The sequence below is a fragment of the Petaurus breviceps genome, unplaced genomic scaffold, assembly GCF_028583685.1.
Source record: "Petaurus breviceps papuanus isolate PSGF00001 unplaced genomic scaffold, PetGlider_PUasm1.0 164, whole genome shotgun sequence".
In the NCBI taxonomy this organism is placed as follows: domain Eukaryota; kingdom Metazoa; phylum Chordata; class Mammalia; order Diprotodontia; family Petauridae; genus Petaurus; species Petaurus breviceps.
The window spans coordinates 527,039-553,286 of NW_027185735.1; the positions used below are offsets into that span (position 1 = coordinate 527,039).

The 26,248-nt window shown below is 37.1% G+C and overlaps 1 protein-coding gene across 3 annotated transcripts in view; it reads right to left on the minus strand.

The window, feature by feature from the left end:
• Positions 1-2,019: 2,019 nt before the first annotated feature.
• Positions 2,020-26,248, minus strand: part of SNX6 (sorting nexin 6) — an 81,475-nt gene continuing 57,246 nt past the window's right edge. Inside the window, exons 11-14 of one of the 3 annotated variants that reach the window (XM_069082198.1) lie at positions 25,018-25,104; positions 23,042-23,201; positions 22,847-22,959; positions 2,020-3,791 (exon numbers count right to left, since the gene is read on the minus strand). In XM_069082198.1, coding sequence (XP_068938299.1) covers positions 3,738-3,791; positions 22,847-22,959; positions 23,042-23,201; positions 25,018-25,104 — 414 coding nt within the window. In that variant the 3' untranslated portion in view covers positions 2,020-3,737. The remainder of the gene's footprint in view (positions 3,792-22,846; positions 22,960-23,041; positions 23,202-25,017; positions 25,105-26,248) is intronic. The other 2 variants (XM_069082196.1, XM_069082197.1) reach the window with 2 other exon arrangements.

Sequence of the window (26,248 nt, forward strand, 5' to 3'; positions counted from 1 at the left end):
CCCCCCCCCCCCCACTAAAAACTCCTAGGAATATTATAGCCAAATTCCAGAGTTCTGAGGTCAAAGGAGAAAATATTATAAGTAGCCAGGTAGAAACAATTTGAGTATTTTGGAAACACAATCAGGATAACACAAGACCTAGCAGCTTCTACATTAAGGAATTGAAGGGTTTGGAATATGATATTCTGGATGTCAAAGGAGCCAGGACTAAAACCAAGAATCACCTACCCAGCAAAACTGAGTATAATGCTACAGGGGAGAATATGGTCATTCAATGAAATAGAGGATTTTTTTTTTTAAAGCAATTGGGGTTAAGTAACTTGCTCAAGGTTACACAGTCAGTTATTTTGCATGGGTGCTAAGTATCTATCTGAGGCCGGAACCAATCCCAGGTCTCCTGACTCTGGGGCTGGTGCTCTTGCTCACTGCACCACCTGGCCTCCCTGAAATAGAGGACTTTCAAGCATTCTTGATGAAAAAACAAGAGTTGAACAGAAAATCTGACTTTCAAATACAAGAAGCAAGAGAGGCATGAGAAGGTAAACAGGAAAAAGAAATCATAAGGAACTTATCAAAGTTGAGCTATTTATATTCCTACATGGAAAAATGGTAATTGTAACTCATGAGACTTTTCTCAGTATGAGGATAGTTGAAGGAATATATATGTATATGTATACATACATATGTATAGGAGGGAGAAGTGTTGGTGGAGGTAACTAGGGTAGGGCCCAGTGGAGACTAGTTAACCCATTTGTAATGGCTTATTTATGACTTGAAGTGCTATTTGGAAGCACTGGAGTAGAAGCAGCAAAAGTGGAAGGTGGTGGATGGGGTAATCCAGGGTTAAGGTGTGGGGAGATTTCAGTGGCAAAAGGATAATGAGTAAAGAATTCAGTGTAGAGGAAAGGAAATAAAGCTATACATGTGAAAGAAGGTGAGGAAAGAAGAGTGACAGATGGAGAAGAGGTGGAATAACTACTTGGAGGTAAAAGAAAAAGTCTAATTTGAGCCTTCTGAAATCTAAGCCTAGAATAACTTAAAATATACACAATTTCTGATTTTATGTTCCCTTAAAGCACACAAATATTAAAAAGGAAGATTTTACAAATCTTTGGATTGTCACATTTTCTCTTTCAAAGAAGTGTTGAAAAGATCATTTTCTTGATGTAACTTGCTGCCTTCCCCTATATAACCCGATTAGTCTCAATTTCCCTGACACATTTTCCTGGTGAAAAGCCATAACATAAGAAATCCTAGTTAAATCTAACAATCTAGATCTCTCAGATTTGGTGGTTGCCTGAGACCATATGAATTATCATATCCTGATGACTTAATAAATTTCAAGATGGAGATGAGGGGGGGTCAGTGTCTACTAAGTTTCACTGTATCCTTGTATATTCTTATTGTTGGGGCAAAGTAAATTTCCTTTGTCAAATATTTAGTGACTTGTGAGTGCTTCATTTTGTTCCAAAACTGAAGTACAACTAAGAGGGTGCAGGTGTTCAACCCCTTCCTATAACAGAAAGGTTTATGGATCAAAGATCAGAACTGAAAACTAGTAAAAAAAAAAAAAGAAAACTAAGTTAATAATATAGCCATCCATATTGTTGACTTAGTCAAAAGTTGATTTTTATCATTGCATGAATCTGATTTTAGAGAACTAGCAAAAAATGTTTAGTCACTCTAATGGGAAACCTAATTCAGTTTTGACAAAAATAAACTTCCATAGTCATGTGACTGTTAGCTACCATTATTATGGCATGCTATATAAAAAAGATAAAAGTCTTTCCAGTCTAAATACTTAAAGAGAAAGGATCATAAACCCTTTGAGTAGAATATGGATTCTGTTAAAGGGAAGAAGGCAGCTCTGTGAAATAGTGTATATTTTTATTTATTAATTAAGCACTGCCAAACACTAGAAATTTTCAGCATGCCAAGAAGGGCAAAGTGAAAATTATAATGCCTCTCTTAACTCAAACAAAGGTCAACCTTTGTATAAAAAGCATAACTAACAGTAGATGCCCAGATTTTGCATTTTTAATTTCATATTATTCTTTAGCATTCACATAGTACCTTTATATTTTCAAAATAGTTTAAAACATTTATTAATCCTCACAACACCCCTGTGAGGTAGGCAAATTTATCTTTTATAGCTGGAGAAACTGAGGCAGAGGTTAAGTAACATGCCCAAGGCCACCAAGGCAGTAGGTGAAGTCGTATTTTAAAATCCAGAAGCTATGGTCCTATTTCATCAAAGAAAAGTTACACAAAGGACCAAAACTCAGATCTTTTTAGTCCATAACAACTATGACAGACAACAAAAACAACAATAAAGGAACAGCTTAAATGCTATCAGGGATATTTAAGAAAGTTAAAAAACATTTAACTAGAAACAATAGGCAACAGAACATGTAGAAACAGATTGTGGAATCACCAGCACTGGAAATATTTGAGACTGAGCTTAGGCATTCATCAGGAATGGTTTAGGAAAATGTAAACAAACCTGCTACAAATGCAGGGAAAGCAAACTAGCCAACTCATTAGGTTTTTTCCTAACCCCAAATGACTATGCTTTCAAAGGAAAGAATGGTCAAAAAACTAGGAAAATCAAACTGAACTCAACATAACTTCAAGCCAGTAAACATGACTAATGGTCATTCACATTATAAAGGTCAAAACCAATTTTAATTTATGACAACTAATGTGGTTTCTTTATACTGATTTTCAACCAAAATCTACCAAATATTTTCCTATCAAATCAAATTAGAAGTTGGGGAATCAAGCACCAGGCAGTCAGATAGCATAAACCATAAAGCTAGCTTGATGACTAAATTCAAATCTAGGCTCTGTAATTCCCAATGTCAACTTTGTGCTTCCATATATTATAATTAGATATTTAAATTGGATTATCCAAACTCCATCTTTGAATGTATTAAGAGAGCAGAGGTATACTTTACTTTTTTTTTTTTGCAAAGGGACTGGTGTGCTTGGTTCAATATATCACTCTTAAAAACTGAACCTGCATTGTAAAGCCTAACAAATAATTAGGTTTACTTGAGCAATTGCAAATTTTATAGTGATACAATGACTACATAGTTTAAAAATATCACTGTCATCACTGTTTATTTTATATTAATAAGGATTAGTCTACAAGTTAAGGCAAACATACTAATGCATTTGCTTTTCTTCAAAGATCATAATGAGAGATCATATAACATCTGTTTTAAAATTTCAAAGAAATGTTCATTAACTAAAAATAAGCCAAATCAAGATGCTTTGCAAGTATACATGAGTAAACAATGCTTTATAGTAACAGTACCCAAAAATAGCTAAGGGAAATGTATATCCCATTTGATCAAATGGATAATTCAAAAAATAAGATTGGCAGCTACATGTAAGTATACTTATAACATGAACATAATTATATTGCCTACTTTCACAAGAAAACAACTTTTGGTTTCTGAACAAGAAAAGTATACAGTGATTAAATAAATGTACATGTGAATATATGTATTTCTGAGTAGAGTAGTAGCATTATACACTCAGGAATCATTTGAGAGAAGTATTAATCCACTGTTTAAAATCAGAAGATTATGTGCATTTTGTCAGCTCATTTTTTTCCTCCAATGCTCTGTAAATGTTAGGAGGCTATCATCATCATCACCAACAACGACAACAACAACAATAACAAAATACAAAGGAAGGCAGCCCTTGTTAACAGGAACATGGAGTGTAATTTATGTATCTCCATTTAGCACTGCCAGACAGCTTTGCAGCAGCTGTAAATTACCCTAGAAAATAAAGAAAACAAAAGTTAATGAATTCAGCACTTTATTTGAAAAATACAACTAATACTATCTTTAAAACCTAGTAATTAATTAACATTAAATCTTTTTTTTTTCCCTTAAGCAATTGGGGTTAAGTAACTTGCTCAAGGTTACACAGCCAGGTGTTTCTGGGTGTGGTGCTAAGTATCTGAGCCGGGATTTGATCCAGGTCATCCCGACCCTGGAGCCAGTGCTCTTAATCGCTGAGCCACCTGGCCACCCCTAAGCAATTGGGGTTAAGTAACTTGCTCAAGGTTACATGGCCAGATGTTTCTGGGTGGGTGCTAAGTGTCTGAGCCCAGGATTCGATCTCCAGGTCTTCTCAACACTGGAGCTGGTGCTCTTAGTTGCTGTGCTACCTGGCTGCCCCAACATTAAATCTTTAAAAGAATCCAACCCGTAGGAAATTGTTAAATAAAATGATAATTTCATGAATTCTGAATTATATTTTAGATTCTTCAACAAATTCATTAAATTCAAAGAACCATTAAATCATAAAATTTTAGAACGAGTGGTGTCAAAAACACCTCTTATTTCAACCATATTGTTTTATAGGTAAGGAAACCAAGTACAGAGGTCAAATGACTTGCCCAAGGTCACACTGTAACAAGAGATAAGATTCAAACTCAGGTCTTCTGACCCTCAAGTACCATTACACTGTACACAAGTGGGATAAGCAGAGGGACAAAGAATCAGTTTTTGAATTTTCTCAGGGAATTCAGTACCTTAGTATACCCCCTGGGTGCTCAGTGGGGGTTTCTTTTATACCCCAACTTAAGTTCTTCTAAGGGATTTTAACATACATGTCAGTTAACAAACAATTATAAAGCACTTACTATTTGACAGGCACTGTTAATGGCTGGAGTTACAAAAAAAGGCAAAAGACAGTCAAAAAGCTCACAATCTAATGGGGGAAGACAACATATGAAAAGATGAAAGCCCAGTTTGTGGCTTCCTTAAATAGAGGATGTGGGAGGAGCTCACTACTGTCAATTCTTTACCCTTTTCAATCAGAGTGAAGAGGTACAGAAATAAAGGGTATTGAGGCTGTGCAAGCTGAGGGGCTGATGTAATTCTACAGGATGATAAGATTCTGATGAAGTCCAGAAGAAGGCAACCAATTGAAGAAATGAAAACATGCTGATGTTCCTTCAAACATCCTAGTTTGCAATTCCTCAACATCTAACTTCTCTAGTCCTTTAGTTGTTTTCATTTTTCCTCATATTTTAAAATTTTATTTTTAACATTTTAAAAATGTTGAGTTCCAAATTCTCTCTTGCCATTCAGCCCCTCCTCCCACTGAGAAGGCAAGCAATATTACATCAATTTTATATATTTCCATATGTTCATCAGTTCTTAGTCTGGAAGTAGACAGTATTTTTCATCATGAGTCTTTTGGAACTGTCTTAGATTATTGTATTAATCAGAGTAGTGAAGTGTTTCACAGTTCATCATCCTTACAATATTGTAGTTATTGAGTACAATGATCTCTTGGTTCTGCTCACTTCACAGAAATTATCCCAGGTTTTTCTGAAACCATTTCCCTTTGTTTCTTAAACCATTAATAGTACTCCATCACAAACTTATATTACACCTTATTCAGTCATTCCCCAACTGATGTGCATCCCCATAATTTCCAATTCTTTACCACCACAAAGAACTCTTATCTTCTGATCATTCATATGAACTGGGGAACGGCTCTTACTTTCTTTGTATTTCACTTCATCCTATTTTTTTTTAATTGTATCTCTCTCTTTAGCCTGTCCCTCCTTAGTTTTATTTTTGCTTCTGACCACTGCCTCCCTTTTATAACCCCACCTTCTGGTCCATTTCTCTTTCTCCTCCTACTTCCATGTTGGATAAGATAGATTTCTTTTTGGAACTGAATATGTACAGATATTCTTCACTCTTTAAGTTCAAGCGCTGCCCACCAACCCATCACATTTCCCCCTCCATTATAAAAGCTACTCTTTGCACATCCCTTTTGTGAGATAATTTCCTCCATTCTTCCTCTCCTTTTATCTTTCTCATCCCTTCTTTTTTTTGGAGACCATCCCAATATAATTTACTCAAACTTATGTCCTCTGTCTACGTAGACTCCTAACTACCCCATAAGTTCTTAGGATTTATAAAGTATCATCTTCCCATATAAGAACTTACCGTGTTTCCCCGATAATAAGACCTATCCTGAAAATAAGCCCTCCCCTTACTGTGTAAGATTCCTCTAAAATAAGCCCTCCCCCCAAAATAAGCCCTATTGAGATTGCTACTGTAGTGAAGGTGATCCCCTGCGCTACATGCTACATTACGGTACCCTCGGTATGCACCGTCCCCCCCCCCCCCGGGTGAAACGCACGCCGCGCTCCGAGCTGCATCCAATCAGAGCTGCAGCAGTGAGCGCGTCATCCTGTTCTTCCCCAATGATTTGCTTGCTGGCGCCATTGAGAGCAATGACGTGGAGGAGAGCTGAGGCAGGACAACATAAAAAGGTATGTAAGTGGGAGTGAGGGGGCATGATGGAGGATAAAAAGGGCATGATGGAGGAAAAAAGAAGAACTCAGGGGGCATGATGGAGTGAAAAGAAGGACTGATGGTCGTAATTTTATTATTCTGTCTGTTTTGACCCCCAGACATGAGTACAAAAAGGAAGAGCTATACTGTTGAGTATAAGAAAGCAATTGTAGAGGAGTCACATGGCAAGAATCTTGCAGTTTTCTGTAAAGAAAAACTTTTGGATCTTTGAATGGTCAGAAAATGGAGAGCAGATTATAATAACCTCAATCAACAGGTGGATGAGGGAAAAGGGAAAAAGCGCAGGTCTGGATCAGGTCGGCAGCCCTTATATCCTGACTTGGAGATCCTCATTGGTGAATGGATTGCTGACAGGAGAGCAAAGGCCTTGGTTGTGCGCAGGGCTGATATTCAAGCATTTGCCCTTTCAATGGCACCAGAGTTTGAAATGGTCTCAGAAGTATTCAAAGCATCACAACACTGGTTGGACGGTTTCCTTCAACGGTATGAACTGTCCCTAAGAAGATCAACAACACTGTTTAAGCTGGAAGATGCTGAAGTTATTAAACGTGCACTTGCATTCAAGTCCTTTATTGATAGGATCGACATTTCCAAGTACCAAACCTGCAATATGATTGCTATGGATGAAACTGCAGTGTTTATGGGACAAGGATCTCAAACAACAATTCATCACAGGGGTGCAACGTCAATCTACGTTCCCACCACTGGCTATGAAAGTGCACGGGTCACCTGTGTTTTGGCAATTCGTTTGGATGGAAAGAAAGCCACACCTCTAATCATCAGTAAGGGCAAGAAAGATAAGATTGAACGTGTATCTGGCATTTACGTTCTTGAAACCGAAAAAGCCTGGTGTACACAAGCCATTATAAGAAAGTGGGTTGATTTAATGCTGCCACTTGTTATGCGAGGTAACCAAAGAGGTCTGATAGTCTGGGATTCAGCTAGCACTCACTGCGCTAAAGAAATGAAGAACTTCCTTGCAGAGAGAAGAATAAATCAAGTAATGATTCCTGCAGGAATGACTGCCTATCTCCAGACCCTTGATATTGCAATAAAGAAGCCATTTAAGGACCATTTGCGCATGGAAGTCAATGACTACATTGAAAATAGAATGGAAAGAAATCAGCGTGGAAACTTTGTGAAGCCCTGTCTGCAAGAAGTCGTGACTTGGGTGAAGAAGTCATGGGATAAAATTACTGACAGCTGTGTCGCCAAGGCACTACGAACAGGTTACCTGGACAAGACATATTCATTTAAAGAGAGCTATATTGCTGGACATGACAGATTGGGTCCACTTCTTCTGAAGGAAATGGAGGCGCAAGACATCCAGGACGGAATTCAGGGTATGGACACTTATGACGATGTTGTTGAAGAAGATGACATGATCATTACTGAATAAAGGTACATTTTTTTGTTCACATTTACCTGTTTATTAAAATTGCTGTCAATGTTCATTAAAATAAGCCCTCCCCTGAAAATAAGCCCTCTGGTGTTTTTCTGTCCAAAAAAATTAATAAGACAGTGTCTTATTATCAGGGAAACACGGTAAAACTATTTAACCTTATTGAATCCCTTATAATCATAAATCTCTTTCAAAATGTTCACTTTTTAATGTTCCTTTTTAGTCTAACACTTGATCCTATTTTCTAATCAGCTCTGGTCTTTCCATCAGGAAACTACTCTATTTTATAAAATGTTCTCCATCCCCAAAGAATCATAATGTTTTACTGGGTAGGTTATTCTTGGTTGTAATCCTAGGTCCTCTGCCTTCTAAAATATTGTAGGCCTTCTACTACTTTAAAGGGGAGGGTACAAAATTTTGTGTGATCTGGATTGTGGCTCCACAGTATTTTAATATTCCTGAGAGTTTTCATTTTGAGATCTTTTTCAGGAAGGGATGGATAGATTTTTTTTTTCCATTTCTATTTTATCCTAGGTTTCTAAGATATCAGGGAAGTTTTCCTTTAGCAATTTCTTGAAATATGATATCTAGGATCTTTTTGATCATGACTCTCAAGTAGTCCAGTAATTCTTAAATTATCTCTTCCTGATGAATTTTCTAGTTGTTATTCTGATGATATATTTCACATTTTCTCCTCCATCCCACCCCCACCACGCGCCTCTTTTGCTAAGGTAATTCTCTTTTTACAATTTTCTTACAGCACATAATAACTTCATTCCAAATTTCTCCTTTATCACTCATCTCTTTTTTTTAACTCTTCCACGAATTCTTGTTGGCATTCTATCCAATCAGCATTCTTCTTTGAGGTGTTGCTTATAGTTGTTTTCACTCTGTTGTTTTCTTCTGAGTTTTGTGTCTTGGTCTCCATCTGCCACTTCAGTAGCTTTTTATGCTCAAGGTTTTTTTTGGTGCTTATTTTCCCAGACTTTGAACTATATGTTAATGTATATGTATGTATATGGGCTCTGTTCATCTGTGGGTGGAGAGGCACTGTCCCAGACTTTAGGCTTTTTTTGTGTTGTTGTTTTCAGAGCTATTTCTGGGAGTCTGCAAATTTTTGGTGCTTTCAAGGTGATGTGATCCAGGGTGATGCGTGGTCTCTTTCTTGCTCTGGTACTTATCCAGAAAGGACCGCCTAGGACTTCCCCCTGCAGCCTCAAGTGGTAGAACTCCTCTTGGCACTGAACTGTGTGACCAGGGTATCCCTGCCCTCTTGTGACCATCCATAAGTGATTCTCTTCACTGTAGAACAGAACTGCCAAACAGATTGCAGTTCTGTGCCTTGTGTCACCTCAGAGTCCCCTGCAATCTTTCTAACCTGTTGATGTCTCTGAATTGAGACCTCTCAAAGATGCTGTTGTCACAGCTGCCTCCAAGACCCACTGCTGATGTTGCTGTTGTGCACATGCTGGACCCACCCTGGTGTCACAGACCTCTCTTGCCTACCTCCTAAGTTGTCCTGGACTGGAAAAATGTCTCACCTTGGCCTTTTTTTTTTTTTTTTTTTTTGGCTCTGCTACTCCAGAGTTCAATCAGAAGCATTACTTTAAAGTTGTCTGGGGAGAAATCTTGGGAGAATATAGTTAAATGACTGCCTCTACTCTTGTCTTATTGGTTCATTGCCCTCTTTAGCTGTTTTTGACCTAACAGCAACTCTGGTTTAATACTATCTTCTGCCTCCACTCCCACTCTGCTATTGCTACTGAATGGAGATGGAGAAAAATCATAAAACCAAGTAAACAAGGTTCACTACAAATTTAAGTTATCTAAACCAGTGCTTCTTAAACTGTGGGTCATGACCTTATAGGGTTGTGACCTACATGTTTTAGACACCCTTAAGGTATCATGAATGGAAAAAGTTTAAAAACTACTGACCTAACTATGCCCTTTTCATAGTAAAATAATCCTTTTACTTCTCCAATAATTGATTCTCTATGCTACTGCCCATAGTAGTTATTCCAAAACTTTTCTCAAGTTTGTCATTTTCTCTCCCTCCTTTCTCAGTTGATGACTACCATTTATTTGAGAACACTGATACCATTTGTCTTGAGATTTTTCTTTTCATTCTCTACATCTCAAAACCTTTGAAACTTCCCTATATAAACAAACCCTAGTCTACCCAACTTAAAAATGTCCCTCAAGCTCTGATCCTATTATCTTGCTACATGTTTCCCAATCACCTATCTGTCACTTTCACCTTTTCCTTTGTCACTCTTCAATCCTACACAATGAGGCTTCTGACCTCTTTATTCAGATGATATTAATGTCTCTACTAAAGTTCTCAATGATATTTTAATTGCTAAAACTGATGGACTTTTCTCAGTTCTCATTCTTTTTGCCTTTTCAGCCACATTTAATAATGCTTAGCAGGCTTTGCCTGGACATTCTCTCCTCTTTGGGTTTTTGCAACATTCCTTGCATCTGTCCACTCAGTTTTTTTTTTTTTGTTGCTAGTTTATCATTTACATTACATTCCCTAAATATAAGTGTGCCTGAAAAGCTGTCTTTTCTTCTCTTTTACACTTTCTCTTGCTGTTTAGTTGTTGCTGCAGTGTCTGACTCTTTGTTGACTCCTTTTGGGGTTTTCTTGGCAAAGGTACTGGAGTGGTTTACCATTTCCTTCTTCTGCTCATTTTACAGATGAAGAACTGAGACAAACAGGATTAAGTGACTTGCCCAGGGTCACACAGCTAAGTAGCTGAGGTTAGATTTGAACTCAGGAAGAGGAGTCTTACTGACTCCAGGAATGGCACTCTATCCACTGCACCACCTAGTTATAATATGAATATTTCAAAATAGATGTCTTGTAGGCATTTTAAATGCAACACATCTAAATCTCCTCTGAACAACAATTCCTTAACTTCCCTGTTTCAACTAGCCAGTACTAGAGACTAGTAATAAAGAAAAAAAAACCCAAAGAATTAAATAATCCTGTCAACCAAGAAGCTTACATTCTAATAGGGACACACAAGTATATGACTTCAAGTATTTTAGTACAGAGTATTGTTCTTGCTGGTGGGGATAAAAGTTCAAAGAATGAAATAATCTCAAATAAACTATCAACAACAATCCAAATCACTAATAACAGAAGCAAATTAAAACAACTTAAGGCTCACCAAAATTTGGGAAAGGTGATGAAAGGTGGACTACAGTGTTGAAAGGGCCGTGAGAGGAGACAGAGTTGGTTGGTTGGAGTTACAACATGGTCCAACCATTCTTTCCTTAAAATTTTTTATTTTAAACATCCTTTAAAAAAAATTTTAAGTTCTCAATTCTCTCGAGACCTCACGATCCTGGCCCACTGTGATGGCAAGAAATGTGATATCAGTTATACATATGAAATTATGTGAAACATATTTCTATTTAAGCCATGTTCCAAAACAAAACGAAACAAAAAAACAACAAAAAACCCCAAACGACCAACTAAAGAAAAAAACCCAGAAAAAAAAATTTCCATTTGCATTCAGATTCTATCAGTTCTTTCTCTGGAGGTGGATAACATAGTTTTATTCATATTTTTTTTTTTGTAGGAGGGTGGGTGGGGGGTGTACACAATATTGCTAATATAAAATTTTGCTTGAATCTACATTCAGTTCTTTCTGTGGAGGTGGACAGTATTTTTCTTCATAAGTCCTTCAGCACTGTCTTTAATCACAATAGCTAAGTCATTCACAGTTGATTACTGTACAACATTAATGTGTACAATGTTCTCCTGATTCTGCTCACTTCAACTTGCATCAATTCATATAAATCTATCCACATTTTTCTAGGACATCTCCCTTGTCGTTCCTTATACCACAATACTACACTATTCCATCACAACCACATACAACTTGTTTATGCCCCAACTAATGGACATGACCTCAATTTCCAACTCTTTTCCATCATAAAAAAGTTGCTATACTTTTGTACTCCTAAAATATTGATTTAGCATTTTATATTTGATTCCATTCTATTTGGTAACTGCTTGAGCCATGTTTCTTTGTCTAAGGGCAGAAGATCATAAGTTCAGCATTTCTCTGAGATACTGTCCTATAAATAACTTAATTCAAAGAAATATATTATCTCTATACATCTTACTGCCCACGCACAATTAAGAGAGATCTGTTATCACCCTAATAAACCTTGCAAGATGCAAGTGAGGGCCAGGAAATCTATTATCTCTACATTACTGACTGTCCTTCAAGAAAGTCTGATATGTCATCACTGTAACACTAATTTTTTAATTTTTAATTGATTCTATAGGATTCTCTGAGTAAACGATATCATGTGCAGAGAGATAACTTTGTATCCTCATTGCCTATTTCTATCTTCAGTACTGAATAACTGTGATAACAATGGACATCTTTGTTTTAAACCCTTCATATTACTGGAAAGATAACTTCAGCTTATCCCCATTACAGATATGACAGCTGATGATTTTAGATAGATACTATTGATCATTTTAAGGAAAGCTCCATTTATTCTCTAGTGTTTTTAATGAGTGTCGTATTTTGTCAAAGCCTACATCTACTGAGATAATCATATGATTTTTTAAAAAAAATTGACATGATCAATTATGCTGGCAGTTTTCCTAATATCAAAACTGCCTTGTATTCCTGGTATAAATCCTACCTTGTCAGAACGTATGATCTTTGTTCTAATTGATAGTATTTTAATTAAAATTTTTACATCTACATTCGAGATATTGGTCTTTTTTTCTTTTTGGTTAAGATATCAGTACCATATCTGTGTCAAAAAGGAATTTAGTAGGACTCCACCTATTTTTCCAAACAGTTCACTGTAAGGGTTATGGGATTTAAAGATCTTCCATGCCCCATTGGACTTGCTGATGTAGCAGGAAGGGGTGGAGCGGGAGGAGGCGGAAGCCAAGCTAGAGTTCCTGCAGTGGCTAGCAGTGGTGGCAACGGCGGCAGCAGCAGCAGAGGCAGCGAAAGTGGAAGCGCGAACCCCTTTTTGAGTCAGCCAGAATTTCTGCTAAGGACTCCTGCTGAGGACTGCCAGGGGCCGGAGATGCTGGGAGTGTGCTTCCTGGACGCTGGGTGGTTGCTGTGAGTGGGGAGAGGAGGTAGCCTGTTCTGTTTTAAAGGCTTGAGAATGTGGGTGCTTTCTACTTTATCTACCTGTGCCAATTTCATAACTACTCTGATGGCTTTGACTTTCTGGTTTTGGGACTCAGTCTTTTGGTATTTTAATGAATGTTCTAGCTTATTCCCCCATATAGAAAGCCTGATATATTTTGTGATTGATAATTACATCAACATATCTGTAATTTCCACAGGCATTGTGAATATTGCATTGCTGATATATTTGGCGACGAGGATGGGATCACAAAATGCCAGGCCTCTATTTGGAAGTAGTGGGGCTTTAGAGGGAGAAATGGCTATTCCAGGATGGGAGGATTTGCCTTATTCCTCTCTAGCCAGAGAATGGGCCAAAAGCACAGGGCCCTGTGAAAACTGGGAACCAAGGCTAAAAGAGGGAGAACCTGGAGATTTGGAAAGATGTTTGCAAGGAGTACCCATAGAACCAGGCAAAGAACTGGCAGGAGTGTGCAGGAGAGGTGGGGTCCTGCTAACAAGTTATCGCCTTATGTGTAAAAGTAGGGATAAGGTGCTGGAGGAAATAGCTCGGATGGCTAGGGAGTAAGCTGGTTTGCCTGAGGATTCTTCTGTGTCACAGCATTCAGAAGAGCAAACTGGAGGGACTCATGTGGTCCAGGAGCAATCTACTGTTCATATAGCTAGAAGGAAGCAAAAAACTAGCAGAAGGATTGTGCATGCAACCTTTTGTACAGGCTGGGCAGAGTTGCCCTGACAGCTTCCAGGAGAATGTGTGTGAGGAGAATGGAGCAAGGTTAGATGAGGAGTCTTCTAATGTAGAAGCTCTCCTCATACAAGGAAGAAGACAGGAGAACCACTGGGGCAAAACAGAGTCCAGGAAGATAACTGAGGATTTCACTCAACAGGAGATCACTGATATATTGAGTAGATTCACCCAAAGAATGGGGGAGTCTTTAGTGTCTTAGATAGTAAGAATCACTGATGAAGGCGCTGGAGGAATAACACTGGACAGTGAGGACTGCTTAAAATTCGTAAGTATCAGTCAGAATCCTTTTGTACACCAAGCTTTTAGGGATCACCATATGCAAGGAGGTAACAACAAAACTAATCTAGCTTTAGCTGCAGAGGGATGCAAAAAGTAATATCCTACTGAATCTATGTGGCCTAGGGGAGACAGACCCTGGTACTCACTTAGAGACTGTATGAGAAAGCTGAAGGAGGAGGTAATGAAAACTGCTATCCTGATTGGAGATGCAAATGCATATTATGATACGCCCCTAGGAGTTCCTCATAGAAATATCATAGTGAAGATGGCTCCTCCTGAATATAAGCACCTAATTCTGACTTTAGTAATTGGAGAAATAGGGCACCCTCTTTCAGAGGTGCTGGATAAGATTTCACAATTAAGTGATTTAGGGGAATGGGAAAAAGACAAATTGCCTCGAAAGAGAAGAGTAAACAGCCAGAGGATTCAGAGACAAAATAGACCAACAAGAAAGGAACTGTTTACTGCTCTATTGAGAGTAGGGGTGGACTTTAGAAGAATAGATGGTATTCCAACTAAAGAGTTGCATAAGCTGTACCAAGAAAAGGTACTTAGCATTAGAATGAATAGGGAAGCAGGAACCACCCCTGCAGGTACTTCTGAATCTGAACCTTTGTATCCAAGTTTGCCCCACCTTCAGGGGGAAGAGGAGATAGGCCAGGCCCCAGCCCAGATAAAAGAAATGTGCAGAAGAGATGGCAGACCCCATATTGGCTTAACAATACATTGGAAGAATGGATCAACTACTGTGACTAGGGCACTGATTGATACTGGGGCTGAGGCCACACTTATCTATGGAAGCCCTGTTAAGTTTAAACATGGAACTCCTATTACCATCACAGGTCTAGGAGGGGATGAAATATCAGCCAAACAAGTTAAAATAACAATGAAAATTGGGCAGTTACCTAAGAAAGAATATACTGTGGTGGTTGTACCCATTACTGAATACATTATTGGAATAGATGTATTGAGAGGCATGACTCTGAATTTACCTGAAGGGAGATACCAATTTGCTGTAAGAAAGATAGGAATTAATACAGTTTTAGTGGGAAAAAATAAAAATGGACCCAATCACTTTACCTGAACCATCTGAAGTAATTACTTTAAAACAGTATCATGTGCCAGGTGGGCAAGATGAAATTACCACTACTATAAAGGAATATGTTGAAGCAGGAGTGTTAGTCCCTGTAACCACAAGATGGAATAATCCTGTCTGGCCAGTAAGAAAATCAGATGGGACATGGAAAATGACTGTGGATTACAGACAGTTAAATAAGGTGACTCCTTTGCATGCTGCTGTTCCAGATACCATCACCTTAACAGATAGGATCCAGACATATGATGGAACTTGGTATGCAGTTATTGACTTGGCAAATGCCTTCTTCACCATCCCAATAGACCCTAAACAATGGGACCAATTCGCTTTCACTTGGCAGGGTAGACAATATACTTTCACCCGCTTGCCACAAGGGTACATACATTGCCCCACTATTTGTCACAGGATTGTGGCTGGACAGTTGGATGAATTAAAGCTACCTGGTGTACAGCTTACCCACTACATTGATGATATCATGATACACGGAAAAGATGCAAAAGAAGTGGAAAGGAGTTTGACCCTTCTAATTGAGCACATGAAAAGTAAAGGGTGGGAAATTAACCCTGCAAAGGTTCAAGGACCAGCTCAAAATGTGAAATTTTGGGGTATACAACGGAACAAGGGGCTACAGGAGATTCTTCCTCAAGCCCGACAAAAGATTCAGGATTTTCCTACCCCTACCAATAAGAAGGAGACCCAAAAGTTGATAGGATTGTTTGGATACTGGAGGCACCACATTCCACATTTGGAACAGATTTTAAAACCTTTATATAGAGTCACACGAAAGAAATATGAATTCGATTGGGGACTTGAGAAGGGTAAAGCTTTTGAAGAAGCCAAGGCTGCCATACAATTGGCCCTAGATGTGTGGCCCATGCAAAATGGTCCAGTGGAATTGCAAGTGACTGTACAAGATGATTATGCAAACTGGAGATTATGGCAAAAACAACAAAGCCGAAATGTACCTTTGGGATTTTGGTGTAGGAAACTCCCTTCATCTGGAGTCCAGTATACACCTTTTGAAAAGCAGTTCTTAGCTGCATATTGGGCTTTGCTGGAGATTGAACAACTGACTCTGGGCCATGAAGTGATATTAAGACCTGGAATCCCGATTATGACCTGGGTAATGAGTACCCCAGCTTCTCACAGAATTGGACATGCCCAAGAGGCTAGTATAATCAAATGGAAGTGGTATATTCAAAATAGAGCGAAAACAGGCAAAAGTGGAGTCTCTGCTCTACATGAATCTGTAGCAAACATAGAAATTGAGAGGAATGACACACCCCCTGAGCCAAAGCAACAGTTGGTACAGTCCACTGTAAAATGGAATGAGGGATATGATGTATTAACTGAGGAACAAAAGAGACATGCATGGTTTACTGATGGGACAGCAAAATATTTGGGCCAAAAAAGATATTGGAAACCAGTGGCCTATAACCCATGTACTAGAAGGACTTTGGAAAGTACTGTGATAGGTTGAAGTAGTCAATATGCTGAACTTATGGCAGTATATCAAACCGTCAAAATAGAACAAGGAGGACAGCGTCATATATTCACTGATTCATGGGCGGTAGCTAATAGGTTGGTTACATGGATGCCCATGTGGAAAAATGAAAATTGGGAAATTCATGGCAAACAAGTCTGGGGCAAAGAATTATGGGAAGAGATATGGAACATGTTTTTGGTCACTGACTTGACAGCTTTTCATGTAGATGCTCATGTGGCCCTCACCACGCCAGAACATGAATACAATGCTCATGCTGATCGACTGGCAAAGATTACTATTGAACATACTGTCCCTACTTTGACAACAACTGATGATCCGGTATTAGCAAAATGGGTCCACCAAACAGCAGGCCGTTTGGGGGTCCAGGCCACACACCACTGGGCACAAGATCCAGATATTAGTATCTCTCATTCACTGTTAAAACAGATAGCAGAAGAATGTCATATATGTCCATGGAAAAGGAGCAAACTGTTCCTCGGGTAGTAACTGGAGAGATAGCAAGAGGAAAAGTCCCAGCCCAAATCTGGCAAATAGATTATATTGGTCCACTACCACTAGATAAAGGATGCAGATTTATATGTACTTGTGTTGACACCTATTCAGGTGTACTAGTGGCTTGTCCTTATAAGAATGAAACTCAGAAAAAACACTTGTAAAACTCTAGATCTCATAAGTCTATATTATGGAACCCCAATGCAGATTCAAAGTGACAACGGGTCACATTTCAAAGGCAATGAAATGAAGAAGTATTGTATACTAAACAATATAGAATGGATATATCATATTCCATATTATCCAGAAGCATCTGGGTTAACTGAAAGAATGAATGGATTACTGAAAGAACAGTTGAGGAAGTTAAGTTCCAATAATTCATATCAACATTGGAAGGATAATTTGTTCATGGCTTTGCGTAATTTGAACAATAGACCATTGGGAGGAAGTACACCTCTAGCCAGAATGATGACCCAAAATCTGCAAATTAGAAAACAACAAACACATAAGATCCCAAATATTGAGTATTGGACCTTGAGGCCAGATGTCCCAGCACCGCACCCAGGAACAGTTGGTTTGGTGGGGTATGATTTACATTGTTTAGAGGACTTTTGGTTGGACAGAAAAGAAATAAGAAAAATCTCCACTGGGATATGCATAAGAATCCCTAAAAATCACTTTGGACAGATTTTACCCAAATCAGGATTAGCAGCTCAAGGAATACATGTATTGGCTGGAGTAACAGATTCTAATTATCAAGGAGAAAATGTTGTAACATTCCAGAATTTAGGTGAAGGGCCCATACAGATTCATAAAAATGATAGGATGGTTCAAGTGATTATCGTTCCTTGTAAAACACCACCACTTGTAAAAACTGACCCTCCTTCCAAAATAACTGTCAGAGGAACTGAAGGATTTGGTTCTACTGATAGAATAAAATCAGGAGCTAAAGTATGGGTAAAACAGAAGCCAGATGATGTTCCAAAGGCTGCAGAGATTATAGCACATGGGAGGGATAACACTGTAACTATTGTTTATTCTGGAGAAGATGATTACAGAATTGTACCCTTAACTCATTTATTCTACCGTGAGTGAGGCTACAATAATCTGGTTATTGTCTCTTTGCTTCTATTTGACTTTTTGTCTGTTCACCCTGTTTGCTAGATTTGTTTCCGCAGGCTTGGTACCCTCCACCTGTAGATACCTGATAGCTTAAGCTGGATGTCACCCCATCTGCAACTGTGATGTGTCACCCTTGGACCTGGCATCAAGCATATTAAGAACTGACCTCTCAAATGGGACCCCTCAGGACAGGGACAGCTCTACATCCGATTTCAGCAGCAAGTGGCCATGGAAGAAGAGACCTTCACCCCTTACCACAAGATTTTGGGGCCCCATTTGTTCGGGGTGGGGGGAATGATGGGGAGCTTGTGATAAAGCCCCACCCTAAAATATGGTTTTCTGTGTTTATTGTGTGGTATACTTGTTATATTGTTGTGAAATTTTGTTGACACCAATTATTCCTAATGTATTTTTGCCAAGTAAGGGACATGAAAGATCTTGGGGCCGAATGTAAGGGTTATGGGATTTAAAGATCTTCCATGCCCCATTGGACTTGCTGATGTAGCAGGAAGGGGCGGAGCAAGAGGAAGCGGAAGTGCGAACCTCTTTTTGAGTCAGCCAGAATTTCTGCTAAGGACCGCTGCTGAGGACTGCCATGGACCAGAGCTGCTGGGAGCGTGCTTCCTGGACGCTGGGTGGTTGCTGTGAGTGGGGAGAGGAGGTAGTCTGTTCTGTTTTAAAGGCCTGAGAATGTGGGTGGCTTTCTACTTTATCTACCTGTGCCAATTTCATAACTACTCTGATGGCTTTGACTTTCTGGTTTTGGGACTCAGTCTTTTGGTATTTTAATGAATGTTCTAGCTTATACCCCATATAGAAAGCCTGATATATTTTGTGATTGATTACATCAGCATATCTGTAATTTCCGTAGGCATTGTGAATATTGCATTGCTGATATATTCACATAGCACTGGAATGTTGGGTAGAATTCACTTGTGAATCCATTTGTTCCTGGGGTTATTTTCTTGGGGAGCTCATTATGGCTTGTTCAATTTCTTTTTCTGAAATGGAGTTAAGTATTCTATTTCCTCTTCTGTTAATTTGGACAATTTAAATTTTTTAAAATATTTCATCCATTTCACTTAGATTCAGATTTATTGGCATATAATTGGGCAAAACAGTTCCTAACAATTGCTTTAATGTCATGTTCATTGGTGGTGAATTTATCCTTCATGTTTGATACTGGTAAGTAATTTTGTTTTCTTCTTTTTAAAATCAAATTAACCAATGGTTTATCTATTTTATTTTATTTTTCATAAAACCAGCTGCTGGTTGCCTTTGCTAGTTCATTGATTTTCTTACATTCAGTTTTATTAATCTCTTTGATTTTCTGAGTTTCCAATTGGTGTTTAATGATCCAACCATTCTTGATAAACATTTCAAATTATACAAGAAGAGTCCTCTTTTTCTCAGTCATTCAACTAATGAAAATATATAACAAGAAGATCAACAGCAAAAACTTAAAAAACCAATATGCCAAAATATTCACGGCAACATTCATAGTGGTAGCAAAAACTTGAAAAACAAACAAAAACCCCAGCACATCCAACAATTTGTAGGTGACTGAACAAATTGTGTTATATTGTTGTTGTTGTTGGGTCATGTCCAACTCTTCATGACCCCATTTAAGGTTTTCTTGGTAAGGATACTAGTCATTTGCCATTTCCTTCTCCAGCTCATTTTATAGATGAGGAAATCGAAGCAAACAGGGTAAGTGAATTGCCCAGGGTCACACAGCTAATAAACGTCTAATAAACATTTTAACTCAGGTCTTCCTACCTCTAGGACTGGTGCTCTATGCATAAAGCCACCTATGGAATATTATTATAAATTAAAAATGAAGGATAGGAGTTATTCAGAAAAAAAGGGAAGATTCATAAGAAATTATGAATTAAACAAACTGAGAAAAATAAGAATTATGATCCAGGCAACATAAACAAAAACAACACTCAAAGGAAATTAACCTGATTAATTATAGTGGTGACCTCAGTCCAGGAAAACTGATGAACATGTTTTCCTTCAACTCAGCAGAGGGAGGTGATTAAGGGATGTGGAATACATCGCCACTGGATTAGGCACTGTCTACTAGATTTACTTAAGTGTTTTTCTTTGTTACAAAGGAAGATTCAATAGCATGGGGAAAGGTTCCCTTGGGGAATCTTAAAGGTGAAATTCACTACGATGTAGAAAATAAATTTTAAGTAAAATTAAAAAAATTATAAAACAAACCTGACTCATATCTTAAATGCAGAAGGTAAAATAGAAATGGAAAGAATCCATCAATCATCTCAAAGAGATCCCAAAATGAAAACTCTCAAGAAGACTATAGCCAAATTTGAGTTGTAAGGTTAAAGAGAAAATATTGCAACCATCCAGAAAAAAACAATTCAAATACCATGGAGCAACAGTCAAGAACACACAAGATTTAGGACTTCCCACATTACAGGCGAGAAAGGACTTGGAATATGATATTCCAAGGTAAAAGCAGCTAGGATTACAATGAAGAAAAATGTACTGAGCAAAACTGAGCTTAATCCTTTAGGGGGGAAAATGGATATTTAATGAAATACAGGGCTTTCAAGCATTCCTGATAAAAAGATTAGAACTGAATAGAAACTCTGACATTCAAATACAAGACTCAAGAGAAGCATTAGGAAACATGAAAGAGAAATCCTACGGGACTCATTAAGGTTAAACTGCTTATATTCTAATGTGGGAAGGTAACTCTTAAGAACTTTTATTATTATTTGTCAGTTAGAAGGAGTATAGATAGGCAGAGGGAACTGATGCTCTGATGACCTTAAAAATGGAGTGAAAAAAGAGGGACACATTGGGAGAAGGAAGAAAGGAGAGGAATAAGGGGAAAAACTGTTTCATACAAAAGAAGCCCACAAGGAAGAGCTTTTACAATGGATGGGAAAATGAGGGGTGTGAGTGGGCAATGCTTGAATCTCAATTTCATTTAAATTGGTAAAAGACCAAAAAATATATAAGTATACATACTTAGTTGGATACAGAAATCTATCTTACACAACAGGAAATTAAGAGGTGAAGGGAATAAGAAAAACATAGATGAAAGGGAGGAGTGAATTAAGAGGGGCAGTGGTTAGAAACATAGATTTTTTGAGGAGGGACTGGGTAAAAAGACAGATATATAGAAGAAAATAAGATGTAGGGAAATACAGTTAAATAATCATAAATGTGAATGTGAATGTGATGAACTCAGTCATAAGACAGCCAAATGGATTAGAAAAACAGAATCCAATAATACGTAGTTTACATAGAGTTAAAATAAGGGACTAGGGCAGAATCTATCATGCTTCAGTTGAAGTAAAAAAGGCAGAGGTAGCAATCATGATCTCAGACAAAAGCAAAAGTATAACTAATTAAAAGAGATAATCAGGTAAACTTCATTTTACTAAAAAGCATCACAGACAATGAAATAATATCAAATTTTTTTATAGTAAGTTTCTCTGATAAAGGCCTCGTTTTTCAAAATATAAACTGAATATAGAACTGGGCAGTTAGGGGGAATAATGCATAGAGTACCAGGTGTGGAATCAGTAAGACTCATCTTCATGAATTCAAATCTAGCCTCAGATACTTACTGGCTATGTGACCCTGGACAAGTTATTTACCCCATTGTTTGCAACAGCTCCTCATTTATAAAATGAAGTGGAGAAGGAAATGCCAAATCACTCCCATACCTTTGCTAAGAAAATCCCAAATGGGATATGAATAATTGAACATGACTGAAACTGAACAGCAACAAAGAACTGAGTCAAATTTATAAAAATAAGAGCCATCTCCCCAATTGAGAAATAAAGAATATGAAATGGTAGCTTTCAGAAGAAAAAAAAAAAATCAAAGGATTCTATAGTCATATGAAAAAAATGCTCAAAATCACTACCGATTAGAGATAAGAAAACTATTTTGAGATATTATCTCACACCTCTAAGAAATGACAAATGCTGGAGGAGATGTAAGAAAATAGCCACATTAACGAACTGTTAGTGTAGTTGTGAACTGGACCAACTACTCTAGAGAACAATTCAGAACCATTCCCAAAGTCCCAGCAATACCAAAGATATCAAAGAAAAAGGAGGACTTACATATGTTAAAAAAAAGTTATAGCAGCTCTTTTAATGGTGTAAAGAACTGGAAACTGATGGGGAATGCTTGAACAAGTTGGGGTATACGATTTTGACAGAACAGTATTATTAGGCTATACAAAATGATGAGAGGAGTAGTTTCACAAAAACCTGGGAACACCAAAACTGTTGTAAAGTGAAAAGAACTACGAGACCATTTTACACAGTAACGATAATACTGTAACAATGATCAAAGACAATTACAAAGGATTCTATGAAAAATGTTATCTACTTGCATAGAGAACTGATTTCAGTGTAAACTGAAGTGTAATTTTCTCACTTTATTTTTCTTGCTTGTTTCTGCAACAGGACTAATTTGGAATTTAGAATTTTAAAAATAAATAATTCTTAGATAAATAATAAACTAGGGGAGCCGGGGAAGAGAAACTTCATTGCAGAGAGGATGCTAACCTGAAATCATAGACAATTTCATCACTGGGAGCTCCTTATACCAATGAAATCCTAACCCTGCCTCTTTCTCTGTACTTTTTCATAGTTCAGCTGGTATTTACAAATAGCTTGAATGATATTCTTAAAATGTTTTAATACCTTTGCATGTTTTAGTTCCAATTCTGCCAGTTCCACTAAATTTTTTCTGAATGCAGCAACTCTTCTTGTCTTAAAGTCAATAAGTTCTACAAAAGAAAGAAAGTCATTAAGTTCTACAAAAGAAAGAAATTAAGATTTAAAATTTACTTATTAGTTTGGGACATTTCCTGTAAACAAAGATTACAAAAACAGTACCTTGCTTTGCAGATTCTGATATCTTTTCAAATTTCTGACAACACACTTGCTGAGAGGTTTCAGCCTGTAGAACATCTTTATTTTTGGCTCTTGCTTTATCCAGTGCCTTATTAGCATTTTCATAATCCACTAGGGACCTAGATCTTCTGTACAGGAGATCCTATAAAATAGCATGCTCCAAAGTAACACATGTCACAAGTTCACAGTTATTATTTTCAATCATTTATCCTAACAGTTAAAGTGAATTTTGTTTTTTAAGACTTCACTAATTTTTTTATCATGTAAATACAAAGAAAAAAAAGAACACTACATTTAATCAGAGCTCAGAATTGTCTCATAAAGAGACCTGGGAACAAACATGGTGCATATGCCACATTGTGTGTGTGTAAATATGCATAAATCTTGTGTTATTAATACTAAGAAACTCATTAAAATAATGAAAAACTGAACATGCCTATCCTAATTGTAGAAAAATGGATTATTTGAAACATAAATTTTGCTATAAAGTTGCAAATTTAATAGTTTATAACACTAAAGTTCCAAGTAAAGATTTTTTCTTTTGGTAAAGATACATGTGTTATAAAGGAGAATAGTAGCTTTCTTAGTAGTGTACTATAAGTCAGAAATTAAAGTCTGAATAATGCCCCTCTCTGAGATCTGTAACTGGGCAATCATATAGCAACCATGATTGAACCTCAGCTTCATGCACAAAATGGGGAAAATTAATGTTTGCTACATTTCATAAATATTGTGAAAAAGAAGCAATATATAAAAAGTATGACAGTACTTTTCTAAGTTGTAAGATGATACAGATACATGCATTATACTGAGCTTGAAAATGTAGCTTGGGTAAACACTACTTCATTTCTCCTTCTAGTTTTTCTTGGCAAGTTTTACAACCTTCATTTATATAGTCCTTAAAGATTTCCAAAGCATTTTCCATGTTATTTCATTTGATCTTTTCAAGAACCTTGTCAGGTAGGTGCTACTTTTATTGCCCCTCTTTTATAGCTGAAGAAACTGCAGTACATCAAGGTGCTACACATGACTTGCCAACATGTGATAAGGTCACATAGCTAGTAAGTGTCTGAGGCAGGATTTGGAACCTACTGGCCTGAGACCAGTATTCTATAAATCTCCTTGTCTCAAAATTATTAAGGAGAATAATTTAGCATGGTGACTTGGATAGAGCAGATTCTCAATATTTTCTGAAATAAATTATATTTACATGAGATGAAGAAATTCATTCTTAAGCTTTAAAATCAAATTCTCTTTAGTTATGAATAAAGTAAACACTTTAAACTATTTTGAAATTACAGTGCATTTTACAAAATAAATGTATCTGAGGTGTTTTTCTTATGGTGACTGAAAATTCTGATTAGAATCTTATTTTTTAATGACTTTTTTCAGTTATCTCCTATACACTATTTTTTCCTATTGTACTTTTTTATGTAAGCAGCTTACAAGACATGATTTATTAACAACCATTTATTACAGAAATTATTTTTGCAAAATGAAATATCAAATGTACTTTTGTTTGCTCTTCTGTGAGAATTTGGTTGGAAATAAGAAGTATGCATTGGTACTCAGATGCACCTGCTTCATAAATTAACATTAAATCTGAATGATCTGATACTGAATTTTGTAGGCAGCATTTAAAGCATTCTCATAGTCACTTTCATTCTCATCATTAAAAGACTAAATAAATGTCCTGAAGCTAAAATACTAGAAAGCTTTTTTAATAATTTCCTTTTCCTTAGTGGAATTGTAGCAAATTGGAAATTTCTTAGAGACCCAAAATGTTTTTGTTTAGAGACATTTCTGGTTAACTTAATGGAAATTTATAGAATTCAAAGGAAAGCACTCCTGGCTTCCTCATGGAAGTTTTAGAGAGGCAATATATAGGATATGAGGCAAAAAACTAAATGTTTACTCTCTCATAAAACATCTCAAAGAACACTGAACAACAAAGTCACCTTAGCAGCTTGAGATTCCCTTAAGTAATATTTTAGAAGATCAGAAAGTTTGAGGTCCTCATCAGCAGATACTCGTGCTTCTATCTTCTGAAAGAGTAAAAGTATTGTTTTTGTAAGCAAATACACACCTTTAAGCTCCCTCTACTTTAGGAATTCTTATGTTGGGTCCATAAACTTGTTTTTTAAATACTGTGGTGATTATATTTCAATATAATTAGTTTTCTTTGTCCTCCTATGTATTTTACTTTATATACTTAAAAAACATTCTAAGGAGTCCACAGACTGCCAAAGGTATCCATAACACAAAAGGTTAAGAACTCCTAGTAAGATACTACAAGAAATTTAAATAGTTATAGAAAATACATATTAAAAAAATGTTTTTCAAAATACTCTCCCCTTTCTATGCCTATTCTTTGTCAGTAGAGGAGATCTAAATCAGTTAATTTGGGAAGATAACTTTCATAGGATCACATAACCTCAGAGTGGGAAGAGACCTCAAAAGTCATCTAGACAAACCCATATCCTTCCCTGAAGATCTCAAATTAGGGAGAACCTGTTACCTTACAAGGAAGCCCTTCTGTTTTTCAAAAATTAAACGCTAATAAGTTTTGCCTTACATTCAACCTAAATTTGTCTCTTTGTCACTTTTATACAGTGCTAGTCCAGCCTCCTGGAGTCAACTGTAACAACTCTACTACTTCTTCGATAGTCCTTTAGATGCTCAGCAACAGCAATGATGTCTTCTCTCACCTCACAAAACATCTCTAGTTTCTTTAGCTAGTCCTCATTATATAATACCAGGGCCCTCCACCATCCTGGTTACCCTCCTATGGTCACTCTCTAGTTTATTAATATTTGTCTTTAAAGGTGGTGTGACTAGGGCAGGGTGTAACAGGACTATATCACCTTTCTAGTACCAGATGCTCCACCTCTCTTAATTTAATCTCACATTATATTAGGGTTTTTTGTTGTTGTTGTTGTTGGTTGCTATATCACACTGCTAAATGTACAGTCTGCTAAAATACCAAATCTTTTTCAAATGTATTGTTGTTTGGTCATGAATTTTACAACTCATCCTTATGAAACTGGCTTTTTAAATCAAAGGGTAAAATTTATCCCTATAACATTTCATCTTATATATCTATATATAGTGACATCTTTGCTATGGGGAATTCCTGACTAAGTATAACTCCCTCTACCAATGCAGGTCAGCACCTTCTCTGCAACATCT